The sequence below is a fragment of the Capra hircus genome, chromosome 5 (assembly GCF_001704415.2).
Source record: "Capra hircus breed San Clemente chromosome 5, ASM170441v1, whole genome shotgun sequence".
NCBI classification, from domain to species: Eukaryota; Metazoa; Chordata; class Mammalia; order Artiodactyla; family Bovidae; genus Capra; species Capra hircus.
This window is the reverse complement of record NC_030812.1, coordinates 113,047,578-113,069,190: the sequence shown is the minus strand read 5'-3', so window position 1 is coordinate 113,069,190 and position 21,613 is coordinate 113,047,578. Positions and strand designations below refer to the sequence as shown.

Below are 21,613 nucleotides of genomic sequence, written 5' to 3'. Positions count from 1 at the left end.
AAACAGAGAGGACAGGGTCTTAGCAGGCCCAGAGAAGGCGCCTTCCACAGCCTCCCTCACTCTTCACAGGAAGAGGTCAGCCTGCGACCACTCCCTGCCTCCCCAAGTAGGGCCGACTGAACCCCATAACTGTGTTGCCTTGAAACTCCTGCTGCCGGAGGAAAACCCTTTAGCAAACCCGGTGCCTGAAGCAACCAGACCTGGGGACGGCTTCTCACTGCGCGTTCAAGGCCATCTTGCCATGTGGTCACGTGCACGTGTGATGATGGTGATGCGTGTGTCCGGGGAGCAGCCTGGGGTCACATGTGGTCAGCTTACCGCCGGCAAGGGGCTTGCTGTAGGCAGACTGAGGGGTCTCAGACAGCTGGGAAAGACCCTGAGCAAGGCTGAGGATAAACCAGTGTTTTCTCGACGGTTCTCATCTTGACAGTGTCTGAAGTCACTCGAGGTGAGTTCACAGACATGCAGAGTTGGAATGAGCTTTAAAGGGCCTCTAAGGCAGCCCCCGAGTTTTATAGATGAGTGCCCCTGTTTGTTGCCTATGCCAGCCCCACACAACCTCTGTTTAGCCCACTTCACGCTGGCTTAATGGTTCCCAGGTCTCCTCCTGAAATGTGGGCTCCTCAGGGTCAGGGTCTGTTACCTTTCAGCTCTGATGCCTAGAACCCAACACCAGGCCTGGCACAGGGATTGGGAGACATCTGTTGGGTGAATTGGTGGATGGATGAGTTGCAGCGGTCACCTCCTCCAGGAAGCCTTCCCGGCTGCCCCAAACAGGTCAGCTGTCACCAATGAGCATCACTCCTTTGGAGTTCCTGTCACACTGGATTGCCATGACCTGTGTGACTTCACTTAGGCTTGGCCCTAGAGCTGGCACTGGTGGATGAGGTGAATGACTATTGTCCATGTCTGAGGGGTATCAAGAAAGGTTTCCTAGAGCCTCCCACACTTTGAAGGTTTTATGGATGAAGAAGCCAAGTCTGGAAAGGGGCGAGGTCTAGTCCACGGATGTCTGATGGGACCAGTGGCAGAATTAGGTTGAGAAAATTGGGCCCGGGAAGGTTAGTCTCTCACCAGGTCACCCAGCTGAGGGACAGAAGGGCCTCGACTATGATCCCGGTCAGCCATGAGGTCCCAGCAGTGGCCCGGCCCCCAACAGCCTTAGCTATGGAGTGTTGGGGGGCTGCAGAGACCTTTTAACACCTCCCCTTGCCTCCATCAGCTCTTCTGAGCCAGGCCTCATGAGCCTGGACCACTGGAGATACTCCTCAGCTAACTAACCACTTTGAATCCGGTCATTCTCTGTATCTTTTTTCTCCCTAACCTCCCCCCAGCATCACTGTCCTTTTATAGTTCCTCCAATTTACCAGCTCCTCCCTGCTCCAGGGCCTTTGCACATTCTGTTTCCCCATCCTTCTTCATTTAGCTGAGCTGCTGCATTCCCCGGCCCCCCACCGGGCACCCTGTGCATGGACCTTCAGGGAGCTGCCAGGGCCAGCCCTGCGCTGGCCTCCTGGTCTGAATTAGTCGGACCTGTTTGTACTCTTTCTGTCGAGGGGGCAGGCTGGGGGTGAGGAGGGGGCATTTCAGTCCCTTTAAATGCTTCAACTCATTTAACCTTAATTGCTTTGTTTTCATAGACATGTGCTAAGGAAAAGGACCAAATTATAGCTTGAATTGGGTCTTGCTAATCTTAATGAAAAGCTCTCGTTTATAATCAGGACCAGGTCCCAAACGTGGAGCAAACCACCCTCAAATGGCTTGTTTAAATAGCCGAGACCCTCCTGATAACCACTGTTTAGTCTGCAACAGCAGTGCACATCGCCCCTTCTATGTGTACTTAATTTTTAAACCCTTTATTCAAGTGCTTTCTTCCACTTGCAAGTTCCAACTCGGACCTTTTCCAAAACGTCATAATTAAAACTCTTGAGGGACATAGCTTGTTGTTTTGGCCACAGTATATCAAATATATTACTATTTTCCGTTTTCTGTGAAAAGGAAAAAAATGACAGCCTTATGGGCATCGGAGATCACAAAATTAGCATGTAAGTAATGCATGTAAATAGTCACTTCCTGAATTTTAGATCCCCGGGGCCTACTTGTCAGTCACCAAAGTTAGGTAGATTACAGGCCATGCTATTAAGTGTTTTAACAAAACTCTTAATAACACACCCAGTGATCCATTTAGTTTAACATCAGAAAAAAAAAAAAAAAACCCTTGAGACCAATTGGCCTTCTGAGGAAATAATGTCTATGACCTTATTAAATCATTTTCATCATTATTACACTCTTTCCTGAAACTCCAGATACAATTCTGCTTTTTGGGAGGCCAGCAAAGGCAGTTCAGAGGTGGGCTGGGAGGGCGGGAGGAGGGGAAATTCTTCTTCGAGTCTTAAAACGTGCAATTATGCATGCTAACATGTGCCCTGCTGAAGATGAAAGCGCTGGAGTCCGGCAGACCAGCGGGCAGGAAGAAATCGGATGTGACTTAAAATTCCAAGCTGCTGTCAGCTAGCAATTAGGCAGCGTGGCTTGCAACTGGTCCCAGATCTGCTGAGGAGCTGAGGCTTCTTGGAGCCCTGGTCCATTTTGTGTAGGGGGCGGGGGGAGTTAAGAGCTTGTATCATTGGCACCGAAGCATGGAGGCGTTTGCCTCCGTAAGCCTCGGTTTGCCCGGGTTTAGAATGTGTCCACTGGACCAGATTCAGTTCAGGATGGAGACTGTTCACTGAGCACCTACTCTGTGCCAAGCTTGGGGCTGGGGCTACAACCTGTTTTCCCGATCTCCGCATTCAGGGGAGAGACAGATGGGGAAAGACATGATCGTTAACAGGGCGTGAAAAGTACAGCCATGGAAATACAGACCAAACTCAGCGGGGCGAGAAGGACAAGGGCCAGCACTGCTTGGGGAGGGGTAAGTCTGAAAAGACTCCCTGGAGAGGCGGTCATCTGGGCTAAGTTAGGAAGGCAGAGGGGGTCTCTGACACTCCTTCCGGCTCAAATGGTCCCCGAACGCATCTGTCGCAAGGGTGCCAAGGTCTGATTTTATCCCTGCCGACTCAGTGAGTGCAGCAGGTGACAGCCTTGCTCCCATCGTGTGGGATGGGGGGCACCTGTCTCACCCAGTGGCCGCTGAGTGGGAGCTGGGGGAGGGACAGCCGCCTGGCTGTAGGCGAGAATGCCTGCGATCGAGCTTTCTTTTTTCTCTAAATCCCCATTTCTCCTAGGGTTAGAGGGCCTCTGCCCCCACCCCCACCCCATCTCTGAGCACTCCCCCACCACCCCAGGGCAGTAGGCCTCCTTCCGTCCCTTCCTCTAGGCCCTCTAGCCTCCTCTTGGCCGCTTCTTATTACAGTGGCTGTATTTGTTTTTCCATCCGAGGAATGCTAACCAGCAAAAACCATTATTTCTAAGAAAATAAACCACGGGCCTTGTTGGCCTTTGAATGCTACTGAAGTGGATGGTGGCCTTCCCCAAAGGCCTTGAGACAAAGAGGGCTGGAGGGCTCGTGTGTGCAGGCAAGGTCAGGGGTTCTTGGAGGGGTGCTTGGAGGGGGTCTTCCAGATGGGCCAGGGCTGCAGCCCCTGGGAGGAGAGAGGGGAAAACCCCAGCTGGCTGGCGTGGACTTGCTGCCCTGTTAATAACGGCGGCTGCTGCGGCTCAGCCTCTGCTCCCTCCGGGGGCGCCCAGAGGCACTACCCTCTCCCAGAGACCCCTCTCCCCGCCCCCCACCTCTGTCTGGACCTCCTGCCCTTTGAGTCGAGGGGAGTAGGGCTGGATATAGGTCCGTGGAGACCTGGGTGCCCGCCTATGGGACCTTGGGCAGGTCTGTGGACCTCTTGGGCCTTAGAGTGCATGCTTAGTCGCTTCAGTTGTGTCCGACTCTGCCACCCTGTGCACCACGGCCCGCCAGGCTCCTCCGTCCATGGGATTCTCCAGGCAAGAATACTGGAGTGGGTTGCCATTTCCTTCTCCAGGGGCCTTAGTGTGCTGACTGCAAACTCAGGCCTCTTTTGAGCCCCACAGTGGGCAGCTCTGTCTTTAGGGTGCCCCTTGCTACGATGGCGCCCAGTTCGGGCTCAGTCTGTGAGGGTTCCAGGGGGGCTCTGGCAGGACTGTGGGCACTGACAGCCCCACGGGCAGGCCTGGCCAGACCAGAGTGCGGGCGGGGGGGAGGGGCGGCAAGGCTGTCCTTGCATGAGATGTGTTCATCTGTGTCTGTGTCATCCTTCCTGTCTAGACTGGCAGCTCCTCACGGCCAGGGTCTGGCTGAGGACAGGAAGGTGCTGGAATAAGAGGGCAGAAGTCGGAGAGATGGCTTGATCCCTAGTGAGGACCATGGGCCCTGGCTCCCTATTCACTGAAGCGTGGGGGATTCTCCAGGTGGCTGTGTCAAGGTTAGGATGGTGGAGTCTGCCACCAGCCTGCCTCGCTTCCAGTCTTGGCTTTGCCACTTACTAAGTGCGTGATCTAGCGCACATCCCTTCAGTTCTCTGAGCCTCAGTGTTCTCTTTCTGTGATGGGGAGAGTGAAGCCCTTCCTGTTTGGCTATAGTAAGAGTTTAGCTGCGGGCCGTTAGAAGACGGTAGGCAGTCACCCTTGCCATTATTGGCATGACGATTAGGGAGCAACTCCACAGGGGACCTGGAGAGAAAGAGAGTAAAATCAAAGTGCACCAGGCCAGCTCCTGAGCCTCTGGAGCCCAGAGGGCAGCCTGTGGGCTTAGGGGGAGAAGCCTGAGCTGTGGGTCTCAGGTTCAGCCCCAACCTGCTGATATGGTCAGCTCTTCAGTCCCCCTCTCTGGGTTCAGGTAACCCTTTATCAAACCCAGGGGTGCACTGGAGAAGCTCTAGGACCCCAGCCTGCCCATTCCAAGTGGTGGCTCAGGCTTTTGGGTGACTGTACTTCTGACCATCCTTCTGTTGAGTTCGCTGGTTAGGTCTGTGGAGCACCCCCTCAGAGCCTGAAGCCTCAGGGTCTGGGGCGTCCCCCCTGCCTTTTTGGTAACGGAGTGGGAGAATGGCTGTGCTTCTGATTGGCAAGGGAGCAGCGGGAACCTCAGCTCTGAGCTGGCAGCCCCTCATTCCCATCTTGAACACTCTGAGAAGGCTGCTCCCCATCATCCGGGTTGCTTGGGCATCCGCTAGGCCTGATGTCAAAACTGGGGAACAGCGAAGGGTCCAGAGGGTTTGGGAGGGAGAAAGGGAGTAATTAACTGGCCCTTGGGGTTCGGTAGGCAAGTCCCAGCCTGATACTTGCGAGCCACAAAGCTCACCGTGAGCCCACAGTGAGCAGAGGACACTCGATGTCAGTTCACAGTGAGTGTCTGCTCCCAGGCAGAGCCCCCAAAACTCCCCAGCACGATGTACGAGATCACTGACAGCATTAACTGAGAAAAACAGCGTTAATGAGATATGATCCATGTACTATACCATCACCCACTTAAAGAATACAATTCAGTGCCTTTTAGTATATTTACAGACTTGTGCACCCATCACCCACATCAAATTTATTTTTATTACTTTTCATTACTCCAAAAAGAAACGCTGTACCCTTTAGGCATCACTCCCCAGCTTCCCAGACCCCAGAAACCACTAATCTGCTTTCTGTCTCAATACTTTGGCTCTTCTGCAGACGTCATATAAATGGAAGCCTACAGAACGTGGCCCTTTGTGACTGAGAAAGCATTCTCCAAAGTCTGATGGCCTGGCCCACTTCCTGGCCCCCCTTGTATTAGCTGTGTGACCTCGGGCAGGGCGGCAACACCTCTGAGCCTTGGTTTCTCTTGCTGTCAAATAAAGATGTTCATACCTACTTCTTAGGGTGCTCATAGCCAAGGGCCTGCATGCAGCCTCATACGTCCGTGGGGGCTTCAGTCGAGATGGCTACTCATTCATTCAATGCCAAGCAGACTCTGGGGAGACACGCTGCTACTGCTGAACCTGCAGCTCAGCAGGACATGGTTCTTGCTCCATGGAAGTCACAGCCTCAAAGGACACATACAGAGCAAGTGACAGGAATGACAGTGTCCTTTCAGGGAGCCGCAGGGCCCAGAAGGTGGGGAGAAGTGCCCGCCCGCCTCCCCCCCCCCCCGGCTGCCAGGCAATTTGCAAGAGTTCAGAGCGGGCAGTGATGTGGAGGCTCGGTCTGTGGAAGGGCGTGGGTGTCTGTGAGCTCTGGGCAGAGGAAAACAGCATGAGCAAAAACGTGCAAGCCCGAAGCCGTGCAGGCCACTGGGAGAGGTCAGCCCACAGCTCAACCCCATGGTTACCTTGGATCATGGGTTGGCTGGGGGGAGGACCTTCCCACCCTCTGGCTGAGCCATGGTCATTGTGTGCTGTTAGGAATGAAAAAGTATATAGATTTGTGTTGGTTTTGCATGACCTTTGACCTTTCCCATAATTAACTGCTGGGCCCACTTCTGGCATTGTCTCGGCAGAAGGGAAACCTGATCGATGGATGCCAGGAGTCCTCCGAGAGCGGGTCTCATTACTCAGTCATTACAAACCCAGAGCTTAACCCTGTGCCACCGGAGACGGGGGGCTTAATCCTTCCTGCTGGGCGGCCCTGCGGAACCACCTTCCCGCGAATGTAATTAGCCAACAAACCGGATTAAGATTTATTCACCAATAAGGACTCAACTTCCTAAGCCATACATCTCTCCCAGAATGGTTGCCTGATCTAAGGAGTGCACGGTTTTTCCTAAAGCCCCAGACAAAGGAGAAGACGTGTTAGCGCCCAGCCAGGGAAGGGTTCTTTGTTAGAGCGTTTGCTCTCCGCCGTCTGCAAGGAATGTCGAGAAAAATGCCAGTTTCGAGGGGAAACGGGGAGATGTGTTCAGTAGTGATTTCTGAGAGTGGCAAGTAGAGTGCTTTAAAAATCCTCATTTGGAGAACCTTTCCGGTCAGTCCTGATTTTTAGAACTAAAATGCCCTAAATGGTATTGAAATGAGAAGAATCTCTGACTCACTGTAGTAGACTCTCTTCAAATCGAGGCACTACAGAATAAATGTATGTTTTATGGGGCAGCAAGAATCAATTTTGAATTAAAAAAAAAAAAACAACTCTTCCCACCCGAGTCCAAGCCAGTGTTGTTGGCACGTAACTACAGCTGTGGGATTGTGCGTGCGTGCTGCCATTTTAATACAGGAAAAGTGGAATTGCGTGACCTTTTAAAATCCTATAATGAGCAGCTCCCTGTGATGTTTTTCTCTGCTCTGTTGGATGATGGAAGCTGTTTTCTGTTGGGACTTGAGTTCTCATTAAAAAAAGCAGGGATGTTTGGAGCGAGCTGTTGGCCTTCTATTCCTGAGCACTCAGGTTGGAGCTTTGTCCTGGCCACTTTCTCTGATATAAACATCTCTGTCACTACCTCTTAACCTCAGGAGCAAGCATGGACCTTGGAAACAAATACGATGATGCATGTGACGTCTCTTCCCCAACTTTCTCCTTAATAACTTTTTGAAGCATAAAGCACCCTGAGGACGTGGCTCTGGGAGGAATAGAGCCTGCATCTGAACGTAGTCCCTCGCTCCCCTACCTGGGAAGGCCAGGTCCACAGCTGTGTTGGGCCTCGGCCTTGGCATCAGGACAAGGGAAGCGGTGGCCACACGGGCTTCCCACACCGCTTCATCCCTGTGCTCTCCGCATCTGCGGTCCCAAAGCCGTCCTCCCTATGGGTCTGTGTTTCCACATGGTTTCGTCCTTTCTGTCTGAACATCTTCTCTGTACGTCTTTATCCAAATTTCCTTCTTAGAAGAACACCAGTCATTGGATTAGGCCCATCTGACTCCAATACGCACGCATGCTAAGTGGCTTCAGTCATGTCCAACTCTTTGCAACCCCATGGACTGTAGCCCACCAGGCTCCTCTGTCCATGGGATTCTCCGGGCAAGCATACTGGAATGGATTGCCATGCCCTCCTCCAGGGGATCTTCCCAACCCAGGGATCAAACCTATATCTCTTATGTCACCTGCATTGGCAGGCAGGTTCTTTACCACTGGCGCCACCTGGGAAGCCCGTACTCCACTACAACCTTATCTAAAGCTTGATTACATCTGCGAAGATCCTATTTCCAAATCAGGTCACATTCACAGGTACTGAGGGTTGTAGGACATCAACACCTCTTTTGAGGGACCCAAACTCACAACAGCCCTTTGAGAATAAATATCTAGACCAGTCTCTCAAAGCAAAAGAAATAAAAGTGAAAATCAACAAATGAGACCTACTCAAACTTAAAAGTTTTTGCGCAGCAAAGAAAACCATAAACTAAACAGAAGACAATGTATGGAATGGGAGAAAATATTTGCAAATGATGCGACCAACAAGGGCTCAATTTCCAAAATATACAAACAGCTCAATATTCAAAATAATAAGAATAACCCAATCAAAAAAATGGGCAGGAGATATAAATAGATGTTTCCCCAAGAAAGACTTACAGATGGCCAACAGGCATGTGAAAAGATGCTCAATGTTGCTAATTATTAGAGAAATGCAAATCAGAACCACCATGAAGCATCACGTCACACTGGTCAGAATGGCCATCATCCAGAAGTTTACAAGTAATGAATGCTGGAGAGGGCATAGAGAAAGAGAACCCTCCTACACTGTTGATGGAAATGTAAAGTGGTGCGGCCACTATGGAAAACAGTATGGAGGTTCCTCAAAAAACTAAAAATAAAGTTGCCATATGAGCTGGCAATCCCATTCCTGGATATATAAGCAGACACAACTATAATTTGAAAAGATACATGCACCCTTATGTTCATAGCAGCACTGTTTACAATAGCCAAGACATGGAAACAACCCAAGCGTCCATCAGCAGACACGTGGTTTAAGAAGATGCCGTGCATATACGTTGGGTTGGCCAAGCCAGCACAATACAATGGAATATTACTCAGCCATCAAAAAGAATGAAACATTGACATTTGCAGCAACATGCATGGAGCTAGAAATTGTCATACTAAATGAAGTGAGTCAAACAGAGAAGGACAAATGTTACGTCACTTACGTGTGGGATCTAAAAGCTAATACAAATGGATCTATGTGCAAACCAGAGGCAGACTCACACACATAGAAACAAACTTACGGTCATCAAAGGAGGAAGGAAGGAATCGGGAGCGTAGGGTTAACAGATGCAAACTGCTACACATAAAAACGATACGCAATAGACTTGCCACGTAGCTTAGGGGACTGTATTCAATATCTTGTAATAACCTATAATGGGAAATAATCTGAAAATATATAACTGAATCACCTTGCTGTACAGCTGAAACTAACACACTTCAACTACACTTCAAATTTTAAAAAAAGATTAAATAACTGGAGAGCTTGGCTCTGCCCCCCTCCACTCCTTCACCCTCTCCCCACTCCATCTGCCTGTTCCTCATTCTCTAGCTTTAACGGTCCTTAAATAGTGATCCAACATAGACAACAGACTGGTGGTTGCCAAGGGGGAGGAGCTTGAGGGGAGGGCTAGAGAGGGAGACGGTGGTTAGCAGATGGAAGCTAGTTTATATGGAATGGCTGAACAACAAGGTCCTACTGTATAGCACAGAAAACTATGTTCAGTATTCTGTGATCAACCAGAATGGAAAAGAATATTTAAAAAGAACACATGTATACATATATATCACTTTACCATACAGCAGAAATTAACACAACATTGTAAATCAACTGTTCAGTTCAGTCGCTCAGTTGTGTCCGACTCTTTGTGACCCCATGGACTGCAGCACACCAGGCCTCCCTGTCCATCACCAACTCCCGGAGTTGACTCAAACTCGTGTCTACTGAATCAGTGATGCCATCCAACCATCTCATCCTCTGTTGTCTCCTTCTCCTCCTGCCCTCAATCTTTCCCAGCATCAGGGTCTTTTCCAATGAGTCAGCTCTTCACATCAGGTGGCCAAAGTATCGGGGTTTCAGCTTTAACATCAGTCCTTCCAATGAGTATTCAGGACTTCAGTAAAAATATTTTTTAACTGGCCTGAGACTGATGGGCATCCTGGAGGCCTGTGGCACCCCCTCGGAGGCTGGTGGCTCTTGGATACGGTTTTTACAATAATAAATCTACTTGCTTTGGCAGAGTTTTTGTTTGTTTATTTATGTGTTCATCTCTCATGCATTAAAGGGTGAGGCTCACATGATTGAAAAAAAAAAATTCAAGGCAAAGATACAAAAAATCAGGGAAGGTTTGATCTGTGAGCAGCAAATGGTTCTCCGTTCAGAATTCTGGATGGGCAGGTAAAGCAGGTTGGCCCCAGAAGCCTGTGGGAGCACTCCAGGGCTGGTGATTGGAGACGAACTGATCATTCTAAGTGCTCGGATCTGGGGGGATCTTTTGGGAATGGATTAAAGGCAGAAATGTGAACAGTACGCACTGCTCTCCTCAGGGCATTCGCATCCACTGTGGCCTACACTATGGGGAGTCAAAGGAAGGGAAAGGGTAGAGTTGTTTTTCGGTATTTAAGTTCATTTTTAGTTTATTTATTTATTAATATTTTTTGTCTGCTCCCCGTAGCTTTTGGGATCTCAGTTCCCCGATCAGGGATTGAACCTGTGTCCCCTGCAGTGAAAGCAGAGTCCTAACCACGGGACTTCCAGGGAAGTCCTAGAGTTGTTATACTGACTATCCCATCAATCACTTTATAGAAGCAGTCTCCTTATAATGCCTTACGTGTATGGTGATCAAATAGTTTATCATTTTGATAGTAGAAAGGTTGCTGTTAGTAATTATCAGACAACAGGCATAAACTAGAGCTTTGCCGGGCAAATTTGGGTGTATGATTCTCTTAACTGGGGAAAGACATCTTTCTCAGACAATGTCTTAAAACAGTTTGTGCAATTGAATTTTATGGATGTGGTGACTCTGTAACTGATTGTGTTTCCCTCCTTGCCTTGGCTTCTAAGAGTCTCAGAGCCATATTTGTGGCCTTCCTTTTGTAACTGTGCTGAAATTACCAATCGTTATCTCTGCATGCATTCATCAGCTTTCCCTTATTCTTCAACCTTCATTTATTCTTCTTCGGCACAAGGTAGATAGATAAGGGACTCTCAAGAGTCTTCTCCAACACCATAGTTCAAGAGCATCAATTCTTTGGCATGCATCTTTCTTTATAGCCCAACTCTCACATCCATACATAACTACTGGAAAAACCATAGCTTTGACTAGACAGACCCTTGTTGGCAGAGAAATGTCTCTGCTTTTTAATACACTGTCTAGGTTGGTCATAACTTTCCTTTCAAGGAGCAAGCATCTTTTAATTTCATGGCAGTGATTTCATGGCATTAAGTTCATGGTAGTCACCATCTGCAGTGATTTTGGAGCCCAAGAAAACAAAGTCTGTCACTGTTTCCATTGTTTCCGTATCTACTTGCCATGAAGTGATGGGACCGGATGCCATGATCTTAGTTTTTTGAATGCTGAGTTTTAAGCCAGCTTTTTCATTCTCCTCTTTCACTTTCATCAAGAGGCTCTTTAGTTCCTCTTCGCTTTCTGCCATAACGATGGTGTCATCTGCATATCTGAGGTTATTGATATTTCTCCGGGCAATCTTGATTCCAGCTTGTGCTTCATCCAGCCCAGCATTTTGCATGATGTCCTCTGCATATAAGTTAAGTAAGCACAGTGACAACATACAGCCTTGACGTACTCCTTTCCCGATTTGGAACCAGTCTGTTGTTTCATGTCCAGTTCTAACTGTTGTTTGTTGATCTGCATACAGATTTCTCAGGAGGCAGGTCAGGTGGTCTGGTATTCCCATCTCTTTCAGAATTTCCCACAGTTTGTTGTGATCCACATAGTCAATAAAGCAGAAGTAGATGTTTTTCTGCAACTCTTGCTTTTTTGATGATCCAATGGATGTTGGCAATTTGATCTCTGGTTCCTCTGCCTTTTCTAAATCCAGCTTGAAGATCTGGAAGTTCATGGTTCATATACTGTTGAAGTGTGGCTTGGAGAATTTTGAGCATTACTTTGCTACCATGTGAGATGAGTGCAATTGTGCAGTAGTTTGAATTCTTTGGTATTTTCTTTCTTTGGGATTGGAATGAAAACTGACCTTTTCCAGTCCTGTGGCCACTGCTGAGTTTTCCAAATTTGCTGGCATATTGAGTGCAACACTTTAACAGCATCATCTTTTAAGATTTGAAACAGCTCACCTGGAATTCCATCACCTCCACTAGAAAAGACATGGGCTTTGTAAACAGCAAGACTTTGTTTTGATCCTTGCCCTACCACTTACTATGTGACCTTGAGCAATTACCTCTCTGCACTTTAGTTTACTCAACTATAAAATGGAGTTAAAATACCTACTCCAGAGGGTTGGTGTATGTTTCAGGAATAGATACTTACATACTGAGGTACAAAGTGAGAGGGTGCGACTTCTACCCAACATGAAATAAAACTCCTTCCCCTCAGTCTGACTGATCCAGCCTAAGTCACATGCCCACACTGGGACCAATAACAGCCATTAATTCCATATATTGTTTGGTTAGACTGACCAGGCTCCACCCCCAGAGTTGGGACCAGGCCACGTTGTCCTGAGTCACCTGCATGAATGAAAGAAAGGAAGGAGGCAATAGTCTAGGAGATGCTGGTTTGGATCAGCTGAGAGATGGTGCCATGTTTATGGATAGTAGAAATGGGCGACCAGTTCGCAGACTGCACTCATGTTAAGAGTGTAGACGAGTCACATGTTGGTAGCTGATTAGATGTCAGTGGAGAAATGGAAGGATAACAGTATTTACTGGGATGGAGAACCCCAGGGAAATGCAGGTTAATGAGTTAAAGTTGGGCCATATTGCCTTTGGAGTGAATGTGGGCGATCTAGGGGGAGAGATAGTTAGATTGGTATATCAGGGGCTCTGGCGCAAGGTTGGAGCCACAGAGATTGAGTGGTAATCAATATCTCAGTCTTTATAAATCCATGTGCCCTTTCAAACACAAAATCTTATACTCTGCCTTTAATGTTATTTAAAACTTCTTAGTACATTAAGTATAACGATTGAAAGCAATTCCAATGACTCACAGCACTGAGCCTGCTTCCCAGCAGACACTGGTGGCCTCTGCAGGCAGGAAGCCTCCTGTCTCTTGCACCTCTGCAATCCAGGCTGCTTGTTCTTCCCTCATTATGGCTGGGTGGCTACCAGGAGGATGCTGCACAGCCCAGACCCTGTATTCCAGCACTTTCAGGGATGCAGTATTTCCTCTGCTGGCAGCATTCCTGGCAGACATGTGTCCAGACAGTGCTTGGTCACCTCCAGAGTTGGGGGGCTCACTACCTCATGAGACAGGCTCTGTCTTCCAGATGGGACATACCTACCCCTGAACATTATTTGGCCCTTTTGGCTTTCTCTACTGTGTGTCACCTCCAGAGTCGGGGGGCTCACTACCTCATGAGACAGGCTCTGTCTTCCAGATGGGACATACCTACCCCTGAACATTAATTGGCCCTTTTGGCTTTCTCCGCTGTGTGTAGCTCTGTCCTCTGGACTATGTGGAAAGAGCACAAAGCTGGGTGTCTCCCCTTGCCATCCCCTCAGGCGTTTGTGGAAGCGGCCAAGTGTGCCTTGAGTTCCCTCTCTGCTTAAGGGTGGCCCCTTCCTGGCTTTCATAGGTGGAACCTCTCGTTAAAAATCCCTGCTTCCGGTTAGGCTGTGGGAACACTTCCGGATCTGCTGTGAGAGGCTTCCGGTTGCCATCTTTTCATGGGCCTGTAGAGGTCGAGGTGGGTAGGTTGAACGCCACCAGTACCCCTCGTTCTGATGGGGAATTGCAATGGTTTGAATCCCACTTATATAACACGTCAAGGTGTGTGACCCTTGGCCAGGCTTTGGCTTTGCTGTGCCTCAGCTTCTTCGATTGCCTTGTAAAATTGGCATACAGATGACGGGGGTCTGTGCCTCATAGTTAATGTGGGGATTGGGGCCTTAATGACATATGGTGTCACCCCTGGGACTTGGGTAGCTCATTGAATGGTAACTGGACTCGCTGCTATAGCTCTCCAGGCCCTCTCGAATCTCTCTGGAACTCCAGAACTGATAGCTCTTTGACCCCTGATGGGAAATGTTGAGAAACACTTAGAACGGCAAAAAGGGTGACCTTTAGGAAGGCTATTAGCCATTGTTCATAAGACAGAAGTCTTTGTTGTAACAAGGAAACTAAAGCAGTAGAAATTCAGATCTGGAAGGAAACCCTGGGGGGTAGTATACAGCCTTTTGTCTCATTCCAGAAGTTAGGTTTTTTGGTGGTATGAGAAGTTCATTTATTTCTTAGCCCCTCTCTCACAAGTAATGAGCTCTCCACTCTGGGCAACTTTCAAATAGCCTGAAAACAGCTAGCCTGGGGGGATTTTATATAGGGTCCTTGCATGCTGTTAGTGTTGAGAGAGTTTCAAGGGGGCCAGAGCTGAGTGTGAATCTTGCCTGCTTCACCATCGGGGGATCTGAAAGTCACTCCAAACATGCCTGCCACATGACCTTGCTCCCCAAGTTGGTGGCTGACTGCCTTCCAAGGCCAAGATCTTCATCTTTGTAGCCTTTGGATCCACGCCCCCGCCCCCAGCAAGGACTTCAGTTAATGAATACCTGTTGAGTCATCCCCTAACCACTCATGTCCCAGTGTCTTCAGTGGTGGGGGGAAGAGGACCCCCGGGATCTTCCTCTGACACCTCTCGTGCGCCTCATTTTGCAGACATCGACGAGTGTGAGAATGACTACTACAACGGGGGCTGCGTCCATGAGTGCATCAACATCCCGGGGAACTACAGGTGCACCTGCTTTGACGGCTTCATGCTGGCACACGACGGACACAACTGCCTGGGTGAGTGAGGCAGCTGTGCCTTGCCCACTGGGCACACCCTGCCTCTTTCTCAACTCCAGCTGGTAACATTGGGGGCAGTGGGAAGGCTTATCCACTTTTGGTTCCTTGGGTTGAGAAGACCCCCTGGAGAAGGAAATGGCAACCCATTCCAGTATTCTTGCCTAGGAAATCCCATGGAGAGAGGAGCCTGGAGGGCTACAGTCCATGGTGTTGGAAAAGAGTCTGACATGACTTAGTGACTCAACAACAACAATGATTAGGAAAACAGTCCTTGCTAGGACTGTTGTAAGAAAATAGCACAGCTTAAGGAGCTTAAACTGCAAGAATTTATTTGCTCACAGTCCTGGAGACTGGAAGTCTGAGGACAAGGTGCTGGTGGGTTTGTTTTTAGTCTGAGGGTCTCTCCTTTACTTGCAGATGGCCGCCTTCTTGCCGTGTGTTCACAGTCATCTCTCTGCATGCATGTAACTGGTGTTTCTCTCTCTCTCTGCCCTAATCTCTTCCTATAAGGACACCAGTCATATTGGAGTAGAAGCCATCCTAACAACTCATTTTCAACATAATTACCTTTTTAAAGATCCTATCATAAATACAGCCATGTTCTAAGGGTAAGGATGAGACCTTCAACATATAAATTAGGAAGAAACATAATTCAGCCCATAACAAGGATTCTTATATGCTTCCACATTCTCCTAGTTCAAATACATATATTTTTAAGCCGGTTGTATAAATTTATGAGTAATGCAAACTTTCTGGGTACAATGGGGAAAATGTAGAAGAACAAAGAGAAACTGGAAAGCATCTTAGTTTCGTTGGTGTGTTTGCCTTCAGGCCCCTGGCTGTGACTACCCGTAGTTGCCATCAGGTACCTGGCCTTTGTCAGCACCACTTTCCTAGTCGCCTCATCATTTGATCAGTTACTAACAACCTGCGGCTGCTGTGACGGGGAACACACTGGGTGACCTGAGGGATAGAACTTTATTGTGTCACAGTTCTAGAGGTTCAAAGTCTGAAGCTGTGGCGTCAGCGGGGCTAGTTCCTATGAGGCTTAGAGGGAGGCCCTGTTTTACCGTCTCTCCTGGTAGCCTCGGGCTTGCCTTTGCGCGTAGATCTCTTTCTGTCTCTGTTTTCACATCATTTTTGTTCTCTGCATGCCCGTCTCTGTGTCCAAATGTCCTCTCTTCCTAAGGACACGGTCCTGTTGGATTAGCGGGCACCCTGCCAACCCATCTTAACTTGATCACCTGCCAGCAACCTATCTCCAAAGAAGGTTACCCGCACCAGCCCTGGGGGTCAGGACTTCAGCATCTTGGGAGGGATGTAATTCAACCCATAACAGAGGTGGTTTGTGGTCCACGGCAGGAGGAATAGCTCCTGGTAGAAAGCCCACGGTCTCCAAACAGATGCCCCTGTCCCCCCAGCCATCTTCTGCTGTCAGCTGCTGAGTGACCCGGGGAACAACAACTGGAGCCTCAGGGGTGAGACCGTGGGCTTAGCATCTTAACACCTCCGAGCCTCAGTGTCTTGTTGGTAAAGGAAGGTTGTGAAGAGCAGCTGTCTCACACGCTGCTGTGAGCAGTAACTGCGATCGTGTCCGGGCAGCTGAGAAGTGTGCAAGTCCCAGGGCGCTCAGTCCTGGGAGGTGTTCCCATCACCCTGACAGCCACGGGAATAACATGCTGTCGGCCTCCCCAGGTTGCGTGTGAGAATGAAATGGCACCGTGAAGTGGCTGGTGCTTGGTGAGTATAGTCAGCAAACAGGGATCAGTGTTACTGTAGGTGACTTGGCCACCCTTCTGTGGTCGGACATTTACGTTGTCTGCTTATTTTGTTTGTTTGATTTGCCATCAGAACCCAGAGGTGGTTCTGGGCATAAAACATTTTTTCTTATTTTCCCAGCTGTTTCCTTAGCAAGTCTTCCTGGAACTTCTGGGTCAAAAGGCTTATTTGGATTTTTTGATGGCACTCGATGCAGTTTCTCCTGGAAAGGCTGGGTAAACCTTCTATCGTGCCAGCTGGGTTTTTGGTGTATGCATAGAAAGCTTGTGAAAGAGGAAAGGGCAACCCACCCCAGTATTCCTGCGGGAAAATCCCATGGACACAGGAGCCTGGCGGGCTACAGTGCAAGGAGGTCGCAAAGACTTGGAAAGAACTGAGTGACTGAGCATGTGTGCTAGGAAGCTGGACACCCCCAGTGCTCTGAAACGCCTCTAGAATTAGCAGTGTATCCATCTTCAGTTCCTCTGCCTGTTTTTGTTTAATGCATATTGGATCTCAGATTAGCTGTTATGGGAAACAGATCTGTAAACATGTAATTACACCCAAAGAAAGTGCCGAAATGGAGGTCTGGACAGCAGACTGTGGAAGCCCAGAGGGGTCTATGAAGAGTTACCCTGCGTGGGCTGTGGGGCTGGAGGGTGGGGGGGGAAGTGTGCCTAACTCCTCTGGGGGACTTCAAAGAGGAAGTTGCCTTGAACAGGAGCTCCAAAGGTAGGGGTGAGGGCAGAGCCTGGGTGGAGAGCCGTGGGTGGCTCCTTGGTGGGCTCGGGGGGCAGTGGGAGGAATGGCGGGAGGTGGAGCTGCAGGGAAAGGCAGAGCCTTCGATGAGAGTGGAGAGAACTGAGGCTGGACTGCGTTTGTTGTACCAGACTCCACGTTCAGTATTGTTCACGTTTTATCTCATGTAATCCTCCCAAGAAGCATAAACATTTAACCTTCCAGGTTGTTGGCCCTTTTTTTCAGATGATAGAGTACGTTTCAGGAACGGATTTGTCCGTGAAGACAGACCTGAGAGTCTGCCTGTCGGGCTTATCCTGACAGAAGCAGGCATATCCCCAGTGGTCAAGAGGCCACACCTTCGGACCTGCAGGTTCTGAGCTCTGACCCTGGTTCCTCAATTATCAGCTGTGTGACCTTTGGCCGCTTCACCTCTAGGCCTGTTCCCTCCCCAGAAGCAGCATCCGCAGTCACTGTCCTGTAGGGCTCTTGTGAGGACTGAGTGGGGTCGTGGGTGCCGGCCAGCTAGAGAGTGGGTGACTCAGAGCATGCGAACGTCGCAGGCCTTACTCAGCCTGGTCGACCTTCAGACCAGACGTGTCGCAGTGGGCTAGTCTGACGCCTCCGAGACCTCGCTGGGGCCAGGCCTGCTGTCCGCACTCCCCGGGCTGTATCACACACACAGCCTCCCTTCTCATCACCCCTCTCTTACCTGGCTACAATCACCTGCTTGTAAGCACCCATATTCCTGGCTACGGTGGGCAGGTATACCCAACACCTCCAGACTAATGGAGTCTGTGCAGGTTTTGTTTCAACAACGTGATTTCCATAGTGGGTTCTTTTTATACTGACTAATTTAAGGAACTGGGTAAGACTCCCCCACCCCCACCTCTGAGCACAGATTGCAACTTCATACGGCTCTAACTCATGCATATGGCAGCCGAGAAAAGGCTCTCTCTGTTGCTCCTCTGCTTTTAGCTGAGGGCAGACGCTTTCCAACAGACGTCTTGATGTTTGGGCTTTTTCCTTCTCATGTCAAAACTCCGGCTCTGGAGAAGTCAGACCTCGGTTCCAACCGGCTCCAGCCCTGCCTGACAATGCAGATCCACAACCCCCTCACCCACAAAACGCTGAAAATGTGCCCAGCTCCGTGTCGGGATCGCAGAGGCTTGTAAACACTGGCTGAAACCGTCACGCTGTAAGAGGAGGCTGGACTTACTGGAGCTGGAAGATGTGGTCCAAATTCTGTCACCACTACTCATGAGTTTGAGAGCAGTTACTCAGACTCGCCAAGTCTCAGTTCCCCTAACTGCAGAATGGGTCAGGAATACCCGTCTCAGGGTCACGGTGCCAGTTACATAAGAAAGTAGATCTGGAGAGCTGAGCGTACTGCTGGGGAGGTGCTGCGCGGGTCAGGCGTGTCGCCACACTGCTGCAGAGGTTTCAGGCTCGCCACCCACAGTCCAGCCCGTGAACGTGTTTGGTTTCCTTCCCACTCACCCCGTATCGCTGATGTGATGATGATGGCGGTGAGGATTGAATTATTTGTCCACATTTATAAATCAAGGGATGTCACATAAAACTCAGTGTTTCCAGCTCTGTTTCTGCTTGGCCCTAATCCCCCCATCCCTGACTTTGTGGGTCTGGGGCAGGAATGCATATCCCACATGGCCAGATATGTAAAGGTCGTTAGGAACCTTCCATCTAAAATATGTTCAGTCTCTTCTGCCTTGACAAGCGTTCTTTCCTCGTGACTTGGCAGGCTGGAGTGGAATTTAGAATTCTAGGACTTCTTGGAGTTCCGTGCCAGAAAGTGGTCGCGTGGGCAGTGCTTGCTCCCCACCCCTTCCTCTCACCCCTGGCCCTGTCCTACACCACAAGGCACCTGAGGGCACTCTAACCTGAATGTGTAAGCCCTGGCCATTTGCCCTGAAGCCTTCTTCCCTTTTTCTTGATCCTGTTATCTGTCCTTCTGAGAAGAGACATGTTTGGCGGGGGGGAGGAGGAGGGGGTTGGACCGGGAATCTAGGGGGCCTCAAACACCCAGATGCCATGACCGCCACGGACTGCCCCCTCCATGGGGAGGGCTGTAGCCACAGGAGCGGCAGAGCGGGGACCCTCCAGGCATGAGGCCAAGAGCAGGGGCGCCTCCCTGTGGGAACAGCAGCAACTGGGAGGATCTGCATCAGGCCCCCTCTTGGGAGAGTGTGTGTACAGTCCGGATCGCCACACGCCCCACCCTTCTCTGTTGCTCACAACCTGTTGGTCATTTAGCCCTCTGCTCGGCCTCAGTAGGAACTGTGTTCATGCTGCCTGATAGAGCCTCCAGCACAAGGCCTGCCCTCAGTGGGTGCTGGTGGCTGTGAGAAGCTGACCGAGTTTGGGGAGGGCTCTGTGTTCCTCATTCTCTCTGCTTTGTGCAGCCCTGACCGGCTCTGGTCAGCCACTCTTGAGCCCCACCCCACAACCATCACCCGTCAGGGACAGTCAGGCCTGTCTGCATCTCCTGTTTCGTCTCCAAAAGCCTGGGTCAGAAGTCTCGTCCGCTTGGAACATCCCTCTCTCAACCACCACCGAATTCCTTCATGATGATGGCTGGAACTGAGCCTGGTCAGCACAGTTTGAAAAGCGTTCCGAGCTCGTAGGAGAAATGAGGCTGATGGCTGAAGGGTTATTTTCTTGCCTGGGTTTTCACAGTTGAACCTTTTCTTTTCTTTTGAGCAAATGAGGTTATTTTCTTGTGGAGATGGTTTGCCTGGGACCGTGTCCTGGAGGGTGGCCAAATCTGTCCTCTGGGGAGTAAAACCCTCTTTCTATTTGACATCTTTATTGAGGAATTTCTCAAATATAACAGAAAATGACACCAGAGGGAATTGAAACCATGATGAGATCCTTGCTCAACCCCAAATGACTGCTTTTAGCGTTGTAATTACTTGAAATAGCAGTAGTTCTGTTTGAAAAATATTATTCCAAACTCCATGCAATTGGACATAAGAGCAATATTTAGGCTAATAGAATAAGGTTTTTTTTCCTCATCCTAAATTAAAACCAGCGGTGGATAATTTTTTCCCGACTCCACAAAGCAAGTCTCCTTTTCCCCTAAAGCCATTAGTTCACTTAGCCAGATGTTCTCTGCGACCCCAGTCTTTATCTTGACTTACTGAAAAATACGGTTCTCAAGTTGCTCACAGTTTGAATTTCGGACTTGCTTCTCAGCACATTTTCCCCTGATGAAGAGGAGTCATCTGCACAGCTTCAGCAGAAAAGTTGTTTTGTTAAGCAGATCGCGACATTCCCGGTAACACTTCTTGAGCGCTTACCTCGTGCTAGGCTCCTCTTAGGTGAGGTGAGCGGACTTTAGCTGAGTGTCTGCTGTGTGCCCGGAGTCGTCTAGGATGTTGTGCTAACATTCTCTTACTTGGTCCTCACGCATCCCTGAGCAGAAGCCATTAGTATCCCCTCTTTACAAATGAGGAACTAGGCTCAGAAACGGAAAGTGACCCATGTAAGGTCATACAGCCAGTAAGTGGTCAAGCTGAGACCAGGACCAAGATCTATTCGTTTGCCAGTTCAAGCCTGTAAGCTACTGCCTACCCCTTCCCCATGGCACCCGAAACAGACCCCACTCTGGGAGGCTGGTCTGGATCATTGGGAGTTTGAAAGCCCGCTACCCCGCCGTGTGAGTTTGGGACTCTGTGAAATCCTAGCATCTGCCAACCCAGGCTGGTGGGTGGCCTGCTAAAGGGGATGGGGGCAGCCCTTGCTCTGGAGAGCTCCCCCAAATCTGTACTGCCCCCCAGGCAGGTCCTTGCTACCTGTGCAAGAGCTTTCTGTCACCCTTGAGCTTCTTTGGGACATTGTGTTGCCCGTGTGACCTCACAGAGCCCTGTGATCACTGAACGCTTTCACGTGGCTCCCGTCGCTTTCACAGCCGCACCCATTTAATCTGCTCCCGAGGCCCCTCAAGCCAGGGCACTGCCGGCCTCCTCTTCTCACCTCTCATCCTCACCCACCCGTGCCCTCTGGCCCCACCAGCCTTACACCCACCATCCTTCCATCCCTCCTGTCCAGCGCTGCTCCCTGTGACCCCTGTCCCTACATCTCCCTTCTCTCCAAAGCCTTCTGTGACCACATTGTACACACCTCCACTTGGCCCTGTGCTGGAGTCTGTCTTCTTCCCCTGCAGGCAGAAGCTCTCTTGTTTATCTCTCCTTCTTCCTCCTCAGAATCGAAGTGCTGTGTCTGGCAAATCATAGGCATATAATAAATATTTGTAGAGTGAACAAATAAATGAG

At 49.7% G+C, this 21,613-nt stretch overlaps 1 protein-coding gene across 2 annotated transcripts in view; it reads left to right on the top strand.

Annotated features, from left to right (window-relative positions):
• SCUBE1 (signal peptide, CUB domain and EGF like domain containing 1) overlaps positions 1-21,613 on the top strand; it is a 126,863-nt gene that overhangs the window by 7,275 nt on the left and 97,975 nt on the right. For both annotated transcript variants that reach the window (XM_018048877.1, XM_018048876.1), the window contains exon 3: positions 14,694-14,822. In XM_018048877.1, coding sequence (XP_017904366.1) covers positions 14,694-14,822 — 129 coding nt within the window. The remainder of the gene's footprint in view (positions 1-14,693; positions 14,823-21,613) is intronic.